The sequence below is a fragment of the Cygnus olor genome, chromosome 1 (genome assembly GCF_009769625.2).
Source record: "Cygnus olor isolate bCygOlo1 chromosome 1, bCygOlo1.pri.v2, whole genome shotgun sequence".
Taxonomy (NCBI): domain Eukaryota; kingdom Metazoa; phylum Chordata; class Aves; order Anseriformes; family Anatidae; genus Cygnus; species Cygnus olor.
In genome coordinates, this window is record NC_049169.1 from 115616475 (window position 1) to 115633291 (window position 16817).

General features: G+C 41.3%; 1 protein-coding gene across 1 annotated transcript in view; it reads left to right on the plus strand.

Moving 5' to 3' along the window:
• The window catches only part of UMODL1 (uromodulin like 1), a 45199-nt gene extending 29405 nt beyond the window's left edge, over nucleotides 1–15794 (plus strand). The window contains exons 13-21 of the mRNA XM_040530451.1: nucleotides 183–396; nucleotides 1873–2010; nucleotides 3775–4232; nucleotides 4910–5052; nucleotides 5910–6146; nucleotides 6991–7150; nucleotides 9759–9843; nucleotides 12402–12606; nucleotides 14205–15794. Of these exons, the coding sequence (XP_040386385.1) occupies nucleotides 183–396; nucleotides 1873–2010; nucleotides 3775–4232; nucleotides 4910–5052; nucleotides 5910–6146; nucleotides 6991–7150; nucleotides 9759–9843; nucleotides 12402–12589 (1623 nt within the window). The 3' untranslated portion in view covers nucleotides 12590–12606; nucleotides 14205–15794. The remainder of the gene's footprint in view (nucleotides 1–182; nucleotides 397–1872; nucleotides 2011–3774; nucleotides 4233–4909; nucleotides 5053–5909; nucleotides 6147–6990; nucleotides 7151–9758; nucleotides 9844–12401; nucleotides 12607–14204) is intronic.
• Nucleotides 15795–16817: the final 1023 nt, after the last annotated feature.

A 16817-nucleotide genomic window follows, 5' to 3' on the forward strand; every position in this document is an offset into this window, starting at 1 on the left:
ACCATTTCCTTCAGCTGCTGTAGAGTGGAAATGTTATAAACAAGAGTGATTTTTCTGCTGCTTCCCTCCAGAGTATGAAGTGCAATTATAATGCATAATATTATCTTTTGGGCATTGTACAATGCCAAAAATGTAATTACTTCTACCTGTCCATTTTCACATGCATTTTGTTTTTATTCCAGGTACACAAATCTCTGCCCCTTAAGGTCCTTCAGCAAATGGAGGCTGGTCTGATTAAAGTGTTGATAACTGGTATTACTAATGGGAGCACGGTGGTAAGTTTCCATTTACTGATTGCAGAAGATGTGGATATCTACTACATCATCACCACTTTTCGTGATGCCTTTGAACACAGCTCCTATTTCACAGTTGACAAGAGCAGTCTCTCCATAAATGGTAAGGAGCAGCTTATATCCTACTAGTTCTTCAGTTAGAAAAGATGATAAAACCTATTATTATTCTTTATTTTTTGATGTGAAAACATCTGTAAAACACATGGATGAGACACCGTTCTCTCTCCTTTATCACTTCTGCTTATCCATCCAATATGCTTTTTCAGAGAACATCAAAAGATTGAATAAGAAGTGAGGTACACCTGATAGGAACCAACTAGTCTTTTAGTTTATAGCTAGTAATAATTTTATAGAGAAGAAGATATGGAGATATTAGAAACTGTGATCACAAACTGAGGGTTTTATAATCTACCAGTGGAAACAGGTCCACGTACACAGACATAACCAGCTCTGTTTAAATTTATTTTGAAACACATTACCCTCTCCTTCGCGCTGATAATTTTGCATGAGATAGAAACCAAGGAACAAATAAATGAAAATGTGAATTCCTGCACTGGGAGTGTGTGTTTCCCTCATAAACCTGTGGGCTGGCAGTTCAGATGAAAGCACACAGTTTACCAAGATCAGCACAATGGCTTATTGTAAAACCTCGTTTTCTTTATATGTGATTTAAGTCAGTAACAATCAAAATTAGTCTTCTGACTAAGTGCTGGTGAATCCTGTTCTACAAATTGATGTGTCATCTCTGAAAACAGTATCAAATTCTGTATCCTCAACATGATAAGTTTGTCCAAATATTATTGTTATAACCTGTCAATTAAAATCTCAAGCAAAATGACATCAGAAGCATGTATACGGCCTATCCTGTACATTCTCTTTGCCTGTTATCCTTACAGCTGTGAATCTGGAAAGTTGCATATTATGTTAATTAGTAAAATGATGGTTATTTCATGCTTTGTGGAGCGCCTGCCCCTGGAAGCTGTGTTAGAACAGATGGCTTGTTTCAGGGATAGGTCCCCATAGAGCAGGTGCTTGGTTACTGCTGCTTTCTGAATCTCACTGATGGTGGTACATTCATATCTGAGCAGCAGTGATTAGGCCTTAGGAAGAGAAAGGGAAGAAAAGCATATTTTTTCTTTCAATTAGATTGCAACTTGGACTAGTCACACAGACCCCCTGCTTTCCAAACTGCTTCGTTCATGCTGGGCATTTATTAACCACCTCCTCAGGATGGTAGAATGGGGGAGGCAGATGGTGGTGGTGCTAGAAATGTTGCCCTGGGCTGTTGGTCAGTTTAGAAGGATGCGAGCTCTGGAGTGGGGTACCTACATCTCAGTGAGCATCTGCTAAGCAGCACTGGCAGCACTGCTGCTGGAGGGTTATGCCAGTGTCCATGCAATCAGGCTGTGCTTCCAATATCCCACCTCTTCTACATCCATCAGCTACCTGACACCTACAGTAGAGTTTCACACCTAAGAAGTACAATCCCACCGTGATATCATGATGATATGGTCATGCTCCTGTTTCAGAATCAACACATTTTGATTTGTATGCTCTCCACCTTAAATATACCCAACAGATTATGATGAATGCAAGAGTGAAGAAGATGACTGCTCCCCGGATGCATCATGTTATAACACACTTGGGTTTTACCAGTGCAGTTGCAATGACGGATTTGCTGATGTGCATCCAGAAAGGCCTGGAAGAAACTGTGAAGGCAATTTTTTAAAATTATTATCTAATGGCTAACCTAACTCTTATCATTATTATCTTTATTGGATCAAAGTCACACTTGCCACAGGCCTTGAAGTTTGTGAGGGATCAATTTGGTTTGTTTTATTCAACTACATGCTAATGGAAAGAGTCTTGCAGTGGATTTAAGCATTTCTGACTTGAATAATCTGAGTTATTATATTAATATTTAATGCTGTCTCTGTAAGATTATTTTAATATTTCTGTTTTCTCATATGTGCCATTAAAAGTAGATATGATTATCAGGAATGTTAGTTATTTCCATTAGCAGTAGCAGAGGGGATAGCAGAGAGAGCAGAGTTAACAGAAAAGGTCATAGAAAGCAGGTGCATAGTATGACCTCTGTATTGCCTCAGGGACAAAAAGTTAACATAGTGTTACAGATGAGTGTTTTGCAACAGTCAATTCATCTAGTTTCTTCTGTCTTTCCTGGAATCATTTGTTAGCTGACATGTAATGAGTCTTTAAGCTTCTAAATTCTTTTAGGTTTCTTCCGTAATTTGTACTTGTACATGTTTTTGTAACCGCAGTGATAAGATACTCATTGGCTGAAGTCACAAGGATTTGTGAACTGATTCCAACCTTTGCTCAGTTTTGTTTAACCAACACATTTAGTAGTGTGACAATGAGTTTTTGGGGAACTCAACTTGAAAAGAGCCCGGAATTTTTTTTCAGCTTACATTCAAATCAGCATCTTTTCAGTTTGGGACACTCGTGAAAGGTGGGGAGCTCCAGAAGGACATGTGTGTATATGTATATATATATATATACATGTATACACACACACACATATATACGTATATATATGTTGCTTGGGAAATAAATGTTATTTGTATGTACAACTAATTAAAAACTGCTTAAGAGATTTTTTTATGCAATGAGACGCATCCTGTTCCACTGCAAATTGAGTTTATTATCTGGGTGCTAAGTCAGATACTTAGGTTGTTTCTACTGCCAAAGAGCCATGGTAACCCCAGAGCCTGTGCTGGAAGCAGGATGTTTGGCATACACGTTGATCTCTGTCTCTGCTTCACCATTTCCCCTGTTCACTTTCTTCCTGGAATCATTAAAGATTCCTACCAGAGCATTTGTTCAGCTCCTTACTGTGTCTCTCAGGGTACATGTGTGCAATAAGGGCCTGATACATAAGGTTTGTCCTGCATGTCACCCCCAAAATGATGTCTCCAAAGCATTCAGGGTCATATATTCTGGATACCAACTTCTCACAAGTGGGGCCAGTTTTTTTAACAGACTCTGTTCCTGTTTGCATCCCGTAGCCAGAAGTGTGCAGTCTTCCACAATACTAGGCAAAAAAAATCTGAACGCTGCTCAGCAACTTGCAGTTGTGGATCTTCTGCAAGCACTGATCACCCAAAAGCTGTATGTACGAGCTTTACTCAAACACATTAATTATTGCAGTTCTCAGGAAATAAAGCACTTAGGCTTCTCTCACTCGTGCCATATATATCTCACGGGCTCTTTCTTAAAGAACAAAAACAGAAACAAAAAAACGAAAACCCCAACCAACCAACCAACCAAAAAAAGAAACAGCCACAGCTTTGACAACAGGTAGAGCTGGTTAAAACAAAACAAAACAAAACAAAAACCAAACATAAAAACCCACACAAACTAGGAAACTGTGAATTTCCCCATATGTGTTTGCTTTTACCTTATGAAATCAATCTGAATCTGTAAATTACATCAGTCCTTTATTTTTGGCACTCTTCAGCATTTCCTACCAGCCAGGAGGCAACAGTGATGGACAAGAAACCTGTACCCAACACAGTTTTACCTGCAACGTATTTGCAGACTTCGACTTATGTTTCCTCCCTTGCTTCATTGAACTTCTCTGCTACTGAGCACAAGGCTCTGGAGGACACCAAGTTCTCCAGTGTGGTGCTGCCTCCTCTCACCGCGGATTCTGCATCAGCTCCTGATGTTCCTCCTCAAGCGTCTCCCGTCCCCCTTGTTAAACCTGCCCAGGAGGTTTCCATTAAAGATGCGGTGAGAGTGTTTTGTGAAATCGAGAAGATTGTCCTTGCCATCCAGAAGGGATTTTTAGATCAGGAATCCATCCCTGAGTCCTCCCTGTACCTGGGGGAGCCTCGCTGCAACGTGAGCATCAGCAATGGCACTCATGCTGTGCTGCAGGCTGGCTGGAGTGAATGTGGCACTGAAGTTGAAACCGTAAGTCCCCTCAGACAGGGAATGTGAAGAAACCCTGAAGAATTTTTTTCTCCCTCTCTTGGGTGGGAGGTGGAGCGGGGTGGGTGGAGGGGCAATGATTGTTCCTTAGCTGGAAGTGGAGTCTATTAGTTGCTGAAATGTTGTGCAACGTGTTTCATGTTTCCAATGTCTTTGGAAAAAGAAAACTTCCTGTAAGTGGAAAGTTAACCCTCTGTTTGGGTATGGGAGCAAGCAAGAAAGAGAAGGGCATCTTTGGGGTCAGGCAGGAAGGTTCAAGAGTCTCTCCCAACTGAGACCCACTTCCCATGCCTCTCTAGGTTCCTCCTGCAGCTGTCTCAGAAGCTTCTCTTTTCTTAAGAGCAATCTGAGCATCATATTTAGGGAACACCCCAGTTGTTCCCAGTAATGGGGCAAAGATTGATGGCTGCCTCTATGGATCCCAAACCAAACTCTATGCTCAGAACAAATCCAAGTATGGAAAATCCCTCGTGGATCAGTGATCATTGCAGATTGAGGAAGAGGAGGAAGGCTCATGGATTTTCCTTGTCTAGCTCTACAGCAACAAAGATGCTGGAGGTTTAATCTGTCTGAAGAATGGAGAATTCCAAAGTCCTTGAAGCTGCTATACCCCTAGAAGCAGTGGTGTTCACAAGTTGTGCTTTCTTTCTGTTTTCCAGAACGTGAGTAATACCGTAGTGAAAACCATACTTCGGAATGACGTTTCTGCTCTGGGAGTGATCCACCACTTAAAAGTTGCCAGTCCCATTCACTGTGTGTTTCAAAACAATCTCTTGACTTCCTCTGGATACACTGCAGAGGGGTAAGGAACATCTCCCTCTGCTTTGAAATGCTGGTGTGTGACTCAATGCTGCTTCATGGGAGAGATCACCCATCTCTCCCCCCTCTAAGAAAGGGGTCTAAGCTGGACCCACTGACAGTACTTTCTGTGCTGAATAGTCTGCCTTCTTAAGTGTCCCATTCTCAGGTGATCCCTGCTGTGTGCTTCTGTCATACTCCATCTAAGGTGGCAGCAGACCCAACAGCCACCAAGCTTGGCCATTGCCCAGCTAAACCATCGGTGAAAATAAAGCTTTGGGAGCTACCGGTGCAGCCTTGGGAGGCAGGATTCCTGCTCTTTGCCTTCCTGGGCAACCACATTTAGCAATAAGAGTATTCACCTGCTTTTTAAATATAACAACGATGTCTCTTCAACTGAGGCAGGCATACAGACTGCTATGTGGGTGCTAGGTTTGCTGTTGAGGATGGCAAGTTTTAACCCCTAATTTTCTCATATCTCTCACTTACTGTTCAGGTTTGTTCCTTTTCCTTAAATTTCTAGGCTCTTGTCTTCTGCACTAAGGTTTTACTCTCCTTATTTGAACTTTAAGGCATCTCATAGTCTTGTTCTCCTTCAGGTGCACTCAGATATTTCTATCTGCTCTATTTATATTGCCAAGACATTACGCCATCTGGTTTCTCCCTTTTTCATTTCCATGGTTCCTACCATCTCAACTGAGAACTTGATTCATTTTCACCCTTTTCTCTTGAACACTTCTCTAGCTTCTTGGGCATCTTTCACTACTTATATGTGCAAGAGGTGGAGAAACAGGCACCATTTTATGACTTACAGAAACACTCCAACTTGTGGTCTTTAAAAGTGGTTACTTCCTGTTTCAGAGTTTACACCATTTTTGAGGATTTACATGGATCTGGACACTTCAGAACAGAAATGCAGTTGTTTATTGGAAACTCCCCAATACCAAAAAATTTCAGTGTCTCTGCCAGTGATGACATACTGATTGAGGTGGGGATCCAGAGAGCAGACAGCAAGCTGAAGGTGGTCCTCACTGACTGCTGGGCGACTCCGACTAACAATTCAGTGGATCCCCTCTCATTTACTTTTATCAGCAACAGGTACAGCAAATGCCACTTGCAAATATCGTGTGCCCTACCTTGAATGGTACTGACTACGGATGTGTTATATTTTAAATGCCTTTTGTGTGTGTTTTCATCATTCATATACACTGTCCCTTACCATTTTGACTGGCCACACCTTCTCTGAACAAGGAAGGTAGGCACGAAAAGAAAATATTTTTAAAGTGGAATGTGGTAGCTGTTTTAGTTTGGTTGTCTTCCCCATAAAGGCGTTGCACGTTTGACCAAAATAAATAGGTGGTTTTCATGGCCAATAGGGAAAGAACTTTTGAAAAATGTGTGTTTCACCCATTTCTCCATGATTTGGATATTACCATGAGCTTATGTAACTCTCATCACTGAAGGTGTAAGTTGATTGATTTCTGTGTGTTGTGACTCACAGACAGTATTAATGCAGCTTCTGGTAGAGGAGGCTTGTTCCTGTTTGGATACCTAATTTTACCTTGATATCATGTCCCCTATGCTCATCCTTCACCTTAAAATACAGAATAGTCTTTTTACTCAGTAACAAAAGCCATTCCTTTTAATATATTGTTAGTTTCACTTTTTGTTTGGTGAAGCCACATTTAAATCCTTCTTTCTGTCACTCTTTCCCTTCTTTTGCAACCCCCCAACCACCTCTCATATCTCCTGCTCTATTTGCTTACTGTGACAGCAAAGCAGCAAATAGCCCCTTGTCACCCCTGCACTGCTGGAGAGTTGCTTCATGGAGTGTGTGGCTGTGGCTTTTTAAAGGAGTCTTACAACCTGAGTTAAGTGCTATAACCACAACATGTCTTCTATAGCCCTACCTGATATGTGTGTATTTTCTTCTCCCTTTCAGCTGTCCTATCCCAAATACGTACACCACATTGCTAGAGAATGGGAATTCAAGCAAAGCACAGTTTAAGCTGAAAATTTTTTCCTTTGTCAACAATTCTGTAGTTTACTTACACTGCAAAATTCGTATTTGTATGGAGACACCAGGAAGCACCTGCAGGACGGTAAGGGTTTTGCTATGTGCTTTTTCTCTCTCCTTTGCCATGCAGTCCTTTTGTGGAATTGAAGAAGCCATGTTTCCAAACAGGGTTTCAAATAGCTCCTTCATCCCCTGCTGAGAGTAGGGAGGAGTGGGAAAGGACTACAGCCATGTGGAAGCATCCCCCTTTCTTCCTGTTTCTATCCTTGCAGTGAAAAGCATGGATCATGCACAGAAACGGGTGTCAGAAAGTTATGGGACTTCACCTCTGCCTAGGGGTGGCCAGAAGATGAAGAACAGAAGTTACAGTGAGAAAGGCTGTTCAGAAATGTGCCACCTCAGATGGACATGCCACAGAAAAACTACCACCCTTATTGGCAGTTTCAGTGTCTGACCAAACTGATTTGGGATGTCTTTCTATCCTTTCTTCTTCCCCTAGAGATTTGCTCCTCCAAGTCAGAGTTTAGGTGCCACAGAGGAAGCTCCATGGCATTAAGTTTCCAGGGCTGTGAATCTAATAGAGTTTAACAGGGCTCTTTAAAACCCTGTTGCTTTTAAAGTAGGAAACCAAGCACTGTTCTCATAAAAAACTTCAGTTCCTAATTGTCTTCCTACTGTGCTCCAAAGCATTTTTTTTTGTTTCTTTTATTTCTAAGTAAGTGATACACACTGCTTAATCTAAAAATGTGTTGCTACCATGGAAATAAATGAAAATAATACATCAGTTTTTGCTGATTTTTTTTTCCTTTATAACCTATACACAGGAATTCTCCCCTTCTTCTGCCAGCCTTCCTGTGATTTTTTTTTTTCTGTCAAGGATGTTTTCATTAACAGCTTGCTGCTCCTCCATTGTTTAACACTTTCCTCTAGCTCTAAATAACTCATTTTAAGCTCATTATAAAGTAACCAATCTCTTCCTAAAAGATTCAAAGTGGCCAGCAGAAAATGCTTGTTTCCTTTCTCAAAGTGCAAAGCTTCCTCCAGATTAAAAAAAATAATAATAATAAAAAAGGTAGGAACAGGACACACGACTGACAGCTAGAAAGATGGCCCCAGGTTTCAGAGCTGATTTTGTGTGTTAAAAATCAGTGCATGAGCAATCCCCAGGCTATGCCCCCCATGGAGGTGGTGGATCCCTCCCCAGGTTCACGGTGTGGTTGCTCAAGCAGTGTCCTGCACAGCTGAGGAGGGACACAGTGGTACGTGCGAGGCAGAGGAATACAAGGGATGGGCCGGACACGGGTTGTGTGGGCTGGTGTTGCTGCTGCAAGGAATCAACCAATTGCTTTGCTAGGAGCTGCCGGGTTTTCTGTTAGGGCAGGCTTTAGCTGCATGGATTAGAGTTTAAGAATTCGGCTAACTGAAGGCCTGGCTATGATCTGCATTACAGGGGTCAGTGATGGGGTAATGGTTGCCCAAAATGAGGCCTAGAGGTCTAATGAAGGTTGACATCTGCAGTAAACAAGGCACAGCAGGGTTAATCAGTGAGGCCCTCTTCCTTCGTATATTCTATATTACTCATACGTATTTAGGAAAAAAAAAAAAAAAAAAAAAAAAGGAAATATGTTGTTCTTTCTCCTGTACAAAATTTATCCCTTAGGAAAAGTTAGAGTATTCAGTATTTTAGGTAGAGATTAAAACGTTACGTGGGAGAAGTACTGTAGAAGACAAGTACTGGGAAATCTATTCAAGGGCAGGCCAAAGTTGCAGCTACGTGGGTATTTTTCAGAGGCTGGCCTGGCTAAAGACACTGTTGCTGAGAGGGGACTGTAGAGGTCTCAGTGCAATGAGTCTGGTAATGCTGGTGAGATGCTTTCTTTTTCTGGTTATAGCATGGTACTGCAGTCTCTCTGATACTGTGTGCACCTCCAGGAGAATCACAGTGTCTTCTGAATAACCTACTTAGGACAAAAGGGCAGAAAACAAACTGAACAGCACTACCAAGGAAGTATCCAGAAGATGAATGTGCTCTCTATTGTGCAAATGTCACTCACACAGAGCTAAAGCAGCTAGCCCATCCCCAGCCTTTCACTGGGCACAGCTTTCAAACCAGTAGTTCCCAGATGAGTAGTCCACATATTTCTGAAGAGCTGTGTGTTGTTTTCAAAGGACACAACTTGGCAGGGGGCAAATGTTGCCACTGCTGATCCTGGTGTTGGTTGTAGAATCTTCTATGCCTGCCATGTGCAGTAGAAGCATCCAAACGAAAATGTTTGTAAAACCCTGGCATATAGAAATAGCGAGAAGTTTATTCTCCCATAAGCATAGGGTCATTTAGGTTGGAAAAGACCTCGAAGATCATCTAATCCAACCTTTAAGCTTTCTCCAAAACAAATGGAGAGTTAATGAAAAGAAAGAGGTTGTCTATGTGAAATGTCTGTTCGCAGCAGTGTTTTCCAGTGTTTCAAAATAGAGATCTCAGACTGATGTTTCTCTAATGCCATTTCTTTTGAACTTTCATTGGGTGCTCATTTCAGTGAAACAAACACATAACATTAAGAAACAAAAACCTCAGTGGGTCAGAACAGCACTGGGCTTTCCATTCTCATCAGAAGGCTTTGTATTATTAATTAGTGTTAATTTGTATTATTAATTAGCCATGTGACTTGTTGGAGTCTGAATTGGTTTTGCAGAGATGCCACGCGGCTCGATCCCTGAAAACCGGTGAAATCATCGCTACCCACAGAACATCCTGGGGACCTCTGTGTAAATCTGCTGGTGAGTTACAAACAGGTGCCTGTAAAAAGGGGATGCAGAGTAAGCACCATTTTAAGATTCTTTTTCACTGCACAGGAACCTGAAAGCGTGTTGAAACAAAACTCTCTGTGTATTTTTCCAAGGAGCAGAAGTTCTCACTGAAGCCATGTGACAGTGTGGAAAAGCGTGTGCCCTCCTTGATGAAGTGACTATCAGATTGTCAAGGCAATGAAAGAGAGAGGAAAAAAGTGTAGCTGTTTGCACAGGATAGCAAGTGCAACAGCCACACAATCAAGCAGTAATTACAATTGTACAGTGCAAAAGCGGCTTGCATCTCTTAGATTGCAATCAGTTTTTCTGGTGTACTTTACACTGTTCTTAGACCACGGTTATTTTGAGCTCTGAAGTCCAAAATCAGAAGAGATAAGAGATTGCATTGCCATATTTCCTTAGACTCCCTGATATTGATTTCGTTATTACTGTGAGAGAAGGTGGCACAGCCTAGCTGATACACAGCACCCTGGTCAATCTGGCAGAGTGGTGCAGTACAGGCTAATAGAGAGCGAACATCAGCTCTGTGTATAAGCAAGGTCTAATTTGTTATGCTTCTGCCTCTTCTGCACTTACCCCAAGTGATGTTTTCAAGGGCAACTGCTGCCTCTAACATTTTCGTTCATTTGGCTTCCTCCAGCCATTTGCATTCGTATTGTATTAGCGTAAAACACTCATTGAGAGTATTTGTACACAGCAACATCACAGTTTTAACACATGGCTACTGTCAATAGACAGAACTCACCCTCTTTCCTCTTGCTGGTTGCCTGTTTTGCCAGTCACTTAAGTTTTTCTGTCTGTGGAGATAGGTTAGTGATGGATTGATAATGGATCTGGGGTATTTTTTTTCCCTCTACTGTAATGGCCACAGTGTTCTTTTGGAACTTGAAACAGGCTCTGACGCAGCATATTGTACTTTTCTTCCCTTATGTGTTAGTATTAGTCTGTTAGAATAGGCCTTCAGTGTTCATGTCTGGTTTAGTTCTTTTTTTAAAACTTAGCAATGAATTTGTACAGCACTTTCTTTGTACAACACTTGCACCAGGTAGGTTTCACTCCCATTTGCACTGGAGACCCTGATGCATTTCTAATGCTGAAAAATGGCCATCACACGAAAGGAACTCTGGTGAGGGGAGCTTTGTTCAGGTGGCACGACAGCAATACAGCAAAGCTGTAGCTGTGTGGTGCTACAAGATGTAGTCTTTTTTTTTTTTTTTTCCAGTTTGGATATTCACATTGCATTTTGAGTGTGAGGCTAGACATAGGCAGTGATATCCAGCTCTGTGTTGAAGGAGACAATGTGAATTGCTATGTCAGGTAAGCTGCTGCATTAAAACATGAAAAAGTCCTAACTGCTCTACCTATACTACTAGCCACATGCTATAGAAAAGGCCATTGATACGTTATATTCAGGAAGTCCTGTCCTATCTGTGTTGGGCTATGGGGTTATCATTTTGACTGTGCGTCTTCTTTTTTAATTCCTTTGTTTGATACCAAAATTCAAAATAGGCGCAAATATATTGTGCAACACTGCCTTGGCCTGTCTTGGAATGATCCCTGGACATTACGTAGCTTGGACTCTGCCAACATGTGCCTCCATGGCTGCTGACAGGGCCATTTGGCCAAAAATCTTGTTTCTAATTACTGGCATGTATGCATCACTAGTTGTCTTCTGTGCACATCAGGTACTGCACAAGTGCTTGGCTATGAGTGCTGTCCCGTAAACATATGCAAAGAGATGCTTTTGTAGGTACATCGAACATTCACAAGAATGAATTAGAAGCATGCAAGAGTGTATGTACAAACAGAAACAGAGGTATAACGTTACGTGAGAGGGGATTCTGCTTGCAGATTTGGACAATTACATTGGAGTATCTATATGTGAACCAGGCAAACATGTTCTGTTGATGGTCACTGGAGCCTAGGGCAACAAGGGACTTGACCCTTGCCCACACGTAGGCATCTTGTGCTCCTTGAGACGGCTTCTGGTGACACACTCCCTCCTTCCCCACCAGTCTTGGTGCTGTTCCAGAGGACTACAGGTCTCCTGCAGGTCCCATGACATTTCTGCCAGACCTGTGCAGATATTGTAGACATCCTTGGGCTTCTCAAGTGGCACTAAATGTCTGTACTCAGGCTACAGAGTTGAGCCCATGGTGACTTCTTCAGTGTGGCTCCACTGGCTGCACTGGCCAGATCTCTGCTAACTAGAATGGGAGCTTAGAGACTCAGCACACATGGAGAATCCTTCCCTAAATGTTTTGTGTTTAAAGAAGGTTTACCCATGAGATAAATGCAAATCAAGAGTTTTTAACAGTCATAGATGAATGGGGGACTGTGGCTCATAGACCTTTTAATGAGAATTACCTTCCCCAAAAGGCTGAATCAATGCTGTATCACAGCTCTGGGCTTTGGCACACATGTTGGTTAATCTGTAGGCAAGGTTATACAGCTTGACTGTCTTTTTACCCCAGGAAAAAAAAAAAAAGAGTTTCAAAGCTTCTGTTTTTAACCTCTTTCTTTTTTAGCATCTGATTCAAACACAGAGAAGGAGTCTGGGATGGGAGTTGGATACATCATCCTTATTGTTGTTGCTGTGTTTGGCTTTGTGGTGGGAGTTGTGAGCCTTGTCATTTTCCAGTACCAGCGAAAGATGGGAAGATACAACTTCAGAATCAAGTCCGACAACTTCAGCTACCAAGTGTTCTATGATTAGTGATTTCCAAGTTACCAGTAAGTACTGAATTATGGAAAGTTACTTTATTTAGCTCTTTAGCTCTTCCTGAAATGGTTAAATATTGCAGATGAGCATCCTCTACTTAAGGCTATTCAAACCTCCTGTCCTTTTTGTACTGGGTGAAAATTCCTATTATTCTTGCCTGTTTTCAGATGCTGCAGAACATGGAGGAGGAGGATAGTTTTCTCTTCCTCATCTTTCTTCATGGTTTTAGTCTCAGTCATAGTAAATGACTTGCCACTTTTGAAGAACCATGTGGATAACCATATCCACAAAAAGCATATTGCTTTTAGTTTTGGATCATGGGTTAGTATAATAAAGGAGGGAAACTTTGTCGCTCTCTTTATAAGCCTGCTTCAGAAGCTAATTTGCTTTAGAAGTTATCCCTTTCTGCAAAAGCTTGGGTTTCATTTTATTTATTGTAGGGGGCTGTTCTTCAAAAAAATGGTGGGATATTAGACATAAACAATGGCAACTGTTGCTAATGTATAAGTGGTGCTTGCAAGTACCTGCAGAGAGTCTGAAAAGACTTCTCCGAGTAGTTAACCACTACAACAAGTTCTGCCTCTGCAATTTAGAAACTTAACACTTTTTCAGAATGCTGTAGGATTCAGCACTTTTTTTTTTCTTTCTGTAAAATCTAGCTGCTCACCACAGTTTGTATCTCTGTGCCTTTAAGAACAGGAAAAAGAGGTTAGAAAGCTGGCTTCCTGAAAAATAATACCTAACATTGCTTCACAACTCAAGGATGTTTACTGCGGATCTGATCTCATTTTGTTCCTGGGCAAGGGCTTATTTGACAGTGTTGCCCCAGGTAGCGAGTAACTCTTTCCTGGTGGAGGCCTCACACACGACAAGGCAGCTGCCATGACACAGCAAATTCACTAGACTCATCATGATGGTATTTGCAGATAACAGTTTGCTTCACTGGGTGCAGTGACTCTTAAGCACATGACAGAGAAAGGACAGGGAAACCGGTATCCCAGCTACATACTTTCAAATTCTTGAATAGCCTGTTTCCCCATGTCTTATATTACAAACATCACCTTCTGTAGTCATCTGTGGGCAGCTTCCGTGAGACCTCTGTAGGTGAGGACGATGCTCTGATTGCTTCCTGAAACCTGGGCAGGACTGCCAGTCTGGAGCCCGAAGGGAAAGCACCCGGGGCGTCTTGGTGCAGCCTTCTTGGTGCAGCGTTACAGGTCCCGCTAGGGAGCCATAGCCCAGTGTAAAGGGCATATCTAGGTCCATTAAATTAAAACCTATGCATAAAGCCTCTGAGTCTCTCTGCAGAGAGAAGACTGGCTTATCTTCACTCATCATTCTGCATTCTTGGTCATGAGTGACTGCAATACTTGATATTAATGGCAGTTACGGACTTATGCAATGAGGTTGTAGCATAAAGGATATTTTCAGGCTTATAATGTTTATATATAATTTCCATGTTGTAGTCTCAAGTAATGGCTCCTTTTAAATGCCAGAACAACTCATCTCTCCTTCCCTACACACCTCACTGTCTTTGTAAGGTAGTTCATTACATTTCTTAATTGTGATTTATTTATTTTTTTCCTAGTTGGAATGTGTCTCTTCACAGAGAATTGAAGCTTGTCTTTACTCAGCATTTGGCTTTCATTACTGTTCATGATGGTGGTTACAACTGGTTGCAACACTGGCTCTTCCAAATTAATGTCACAAGTAAAAGGCTTCTGTATCCCTACTTTTGTTGTTGTTGTTGTTAGCAATTTGGCTTTTCCCTGATGTCCAGAGAACTATTTGTGACTGCAGCTCCAGGTTGAAATCACTTTCCTTGGCAGTTTTTCCATGGAAAAAAAATACAAGGGAAAAAGGAGAGACTTCACAGTTCTCTATTAAAGTTCCAAGATTTGGCTGTCCCACTGTGCCACATTGCATTTTTCCCCTCTTGGCATCACTTGTGTCGTTACTACTCACAGCTTCGTGTTTCTATAAATATTCCAGGAAGTAAATCAGCAAACTCTTTGAGAGATCTCATTTTTACTTTGTTATTCACTATTTACTTAAGGTGAGGTTGAAACCTTGAGCTGCAGCAATGTTGAAGACCTAATTGTGCAACGCCTTAAGTATACAGAAGCTGAAGAACAAGTAGTTGATTTGCCACAAAATAAAGAAAAGGCATCATGAATCTGTGGCTTAGCCTGCTCCGTATGTTCTTCAGCATGAGTTTTGAGATTTGATTGTAAATTCTTTAATTGATAAGGGCTTGGTGGGAAAAAAATAAATAAATTTGACTCTGGCAATTCATATTTTTCCAGATAACTCAATTGGTACCTACTTATATCTGTTTAATTGGACAAGAGTGATTGTGCAGTTGAGGTACACTGTGTGCTGCCTATTGAAGTGAGAGCACTCCAATTGCAATACAGTAGATATAAATTTGAGCCGTATTTCAGCTGGCTGCAAGACCCTACCACTACTGCAGCAGCAAAGGTTTAGTTTCCGTGCTCCGCTGGATACCACAACAATCTGTTCAGCTGGATAAACCGTAACAAAAATCTCCACACAGTGAGCAGCTCTTGCAGGACTCCTTTCTGGGGTTGGAAAAAACAAGCTGGAAAGCACTGGAAATCTGCTTTTCTATCCCCTTAGTTCAATTGCTGTTAGGTACTAAGATAACCAGGTAAAGGATTTGGCCTATGTTTTGTAAAATGAGTGGCTGATCTTGGAGGTTTTACCTTGAAAATCCATAAGTTAATTTCATTGTCTCTTCATTGCTGAAATATCAGTTCCCATATCCTGGTATAAAAATAAACAAATAAATAAAATCAGTTGGCTACAACTCATTAATGAAACTGCAATTTACCTTTGCAATTTTAAGGTTTGATGAGCACAACCATTAAGTTTTTATAATGTATGAGTCTCCTCGCTTTTGCTGTTTGCTCTCAAATATACATTTACCTTCTGCACACAATGAAAGAATAATTTATTTTACTAAACGTATTTTTCTAGTTTACAGTACTTACAATTGTAAACTGCCTGAAAGTGACAGGACTAGAGATTTGCCTATTGATTTCAATGGAGCTATGCTATTTACAAAAGCTGAGCACTAGTCTTCAGATTGAAATGCAAAGAAAAAGCTTCTGTTTGATACATACATGCTCAGCAGAAACTGATATTGTGACTATCTGAATAGCTGTGTCTTGGTGTCTTAATAAAATCACTGTCATATCTTATTGTTGGTTTTTGTACTGTTATTTTTTTCTCTCATGAATTAGCCATAGGCATTAAGACATGCATTGTGTAAACGTGGCAGCTTCTGAAGAACTGTTGAAGTATTAGCATAATGTTCAAACATCACTCACAATGCAACACATGACCTTATCCAAACAACATTGGTCTGCAAATACCAAGGACCAAACATGCACGCTTATGCTTACTGAGAGTCTCTTTCTTCACCATTGCAAAGGACAAACATATTTTCAGTTTTATGGCTTGTGGTGAAGACAAACAAAAGAGTATTCACCATTCACAACCCAATAATAGAAATCCAGTAATGTGGTGATCCAGTCTGAAACTGGTGTCCCTGAGGATGTTGGTGGACTCATCTGGAGCCAAGTGTGAAAAGCAGGGAAGAGCATCAGCACTTTCTCCAAGAGCTTCTTTTCTCATCTGTGTCACAAAAGCGTCACACAGCTGCCACACATTTTCTTTATTCATCATTTTTTTTCCTGTCTTCCGTCTTTCAGTGGCTAGTAGTCACTATTTTCTCAGCGCCGTATCTCCTTTTGTCTCCTTTTCATGCTGAGGCACAGAACAGGATGTTTGGTTGAGGTATTACATATGAGGTGCAGTAGGGTTCCTCTGGCCATACTTATTTCACTCCATCTGCTGCTCAGACAAGGTTTGATGGCTTTGGAGGACTCATTTTAGACACCATGGGCAGTTCCCTACACCAGTGACTGGGTACTTTTACCAAATAAGTAGTTCCACAACCAAGGAGAACTCTTTTGGAGGAATAGCACTGACCATCTCCCCTTTCCAGTCTGTGGCTGCCCACCTTTTGTTCTGGTAAGGAAAAACTGGCTCTAGATAATTATTTGAGACAATTAAAAATGTGTAGAAATAAAATCTGAAGAGTTATCCTTGACCTTTTACATTGTTTCCTAAGAAGCATTTTAGACCAGCAGTATGTGTGCCTAATGTCTCCATTGTTCACTGAGAACACCATATT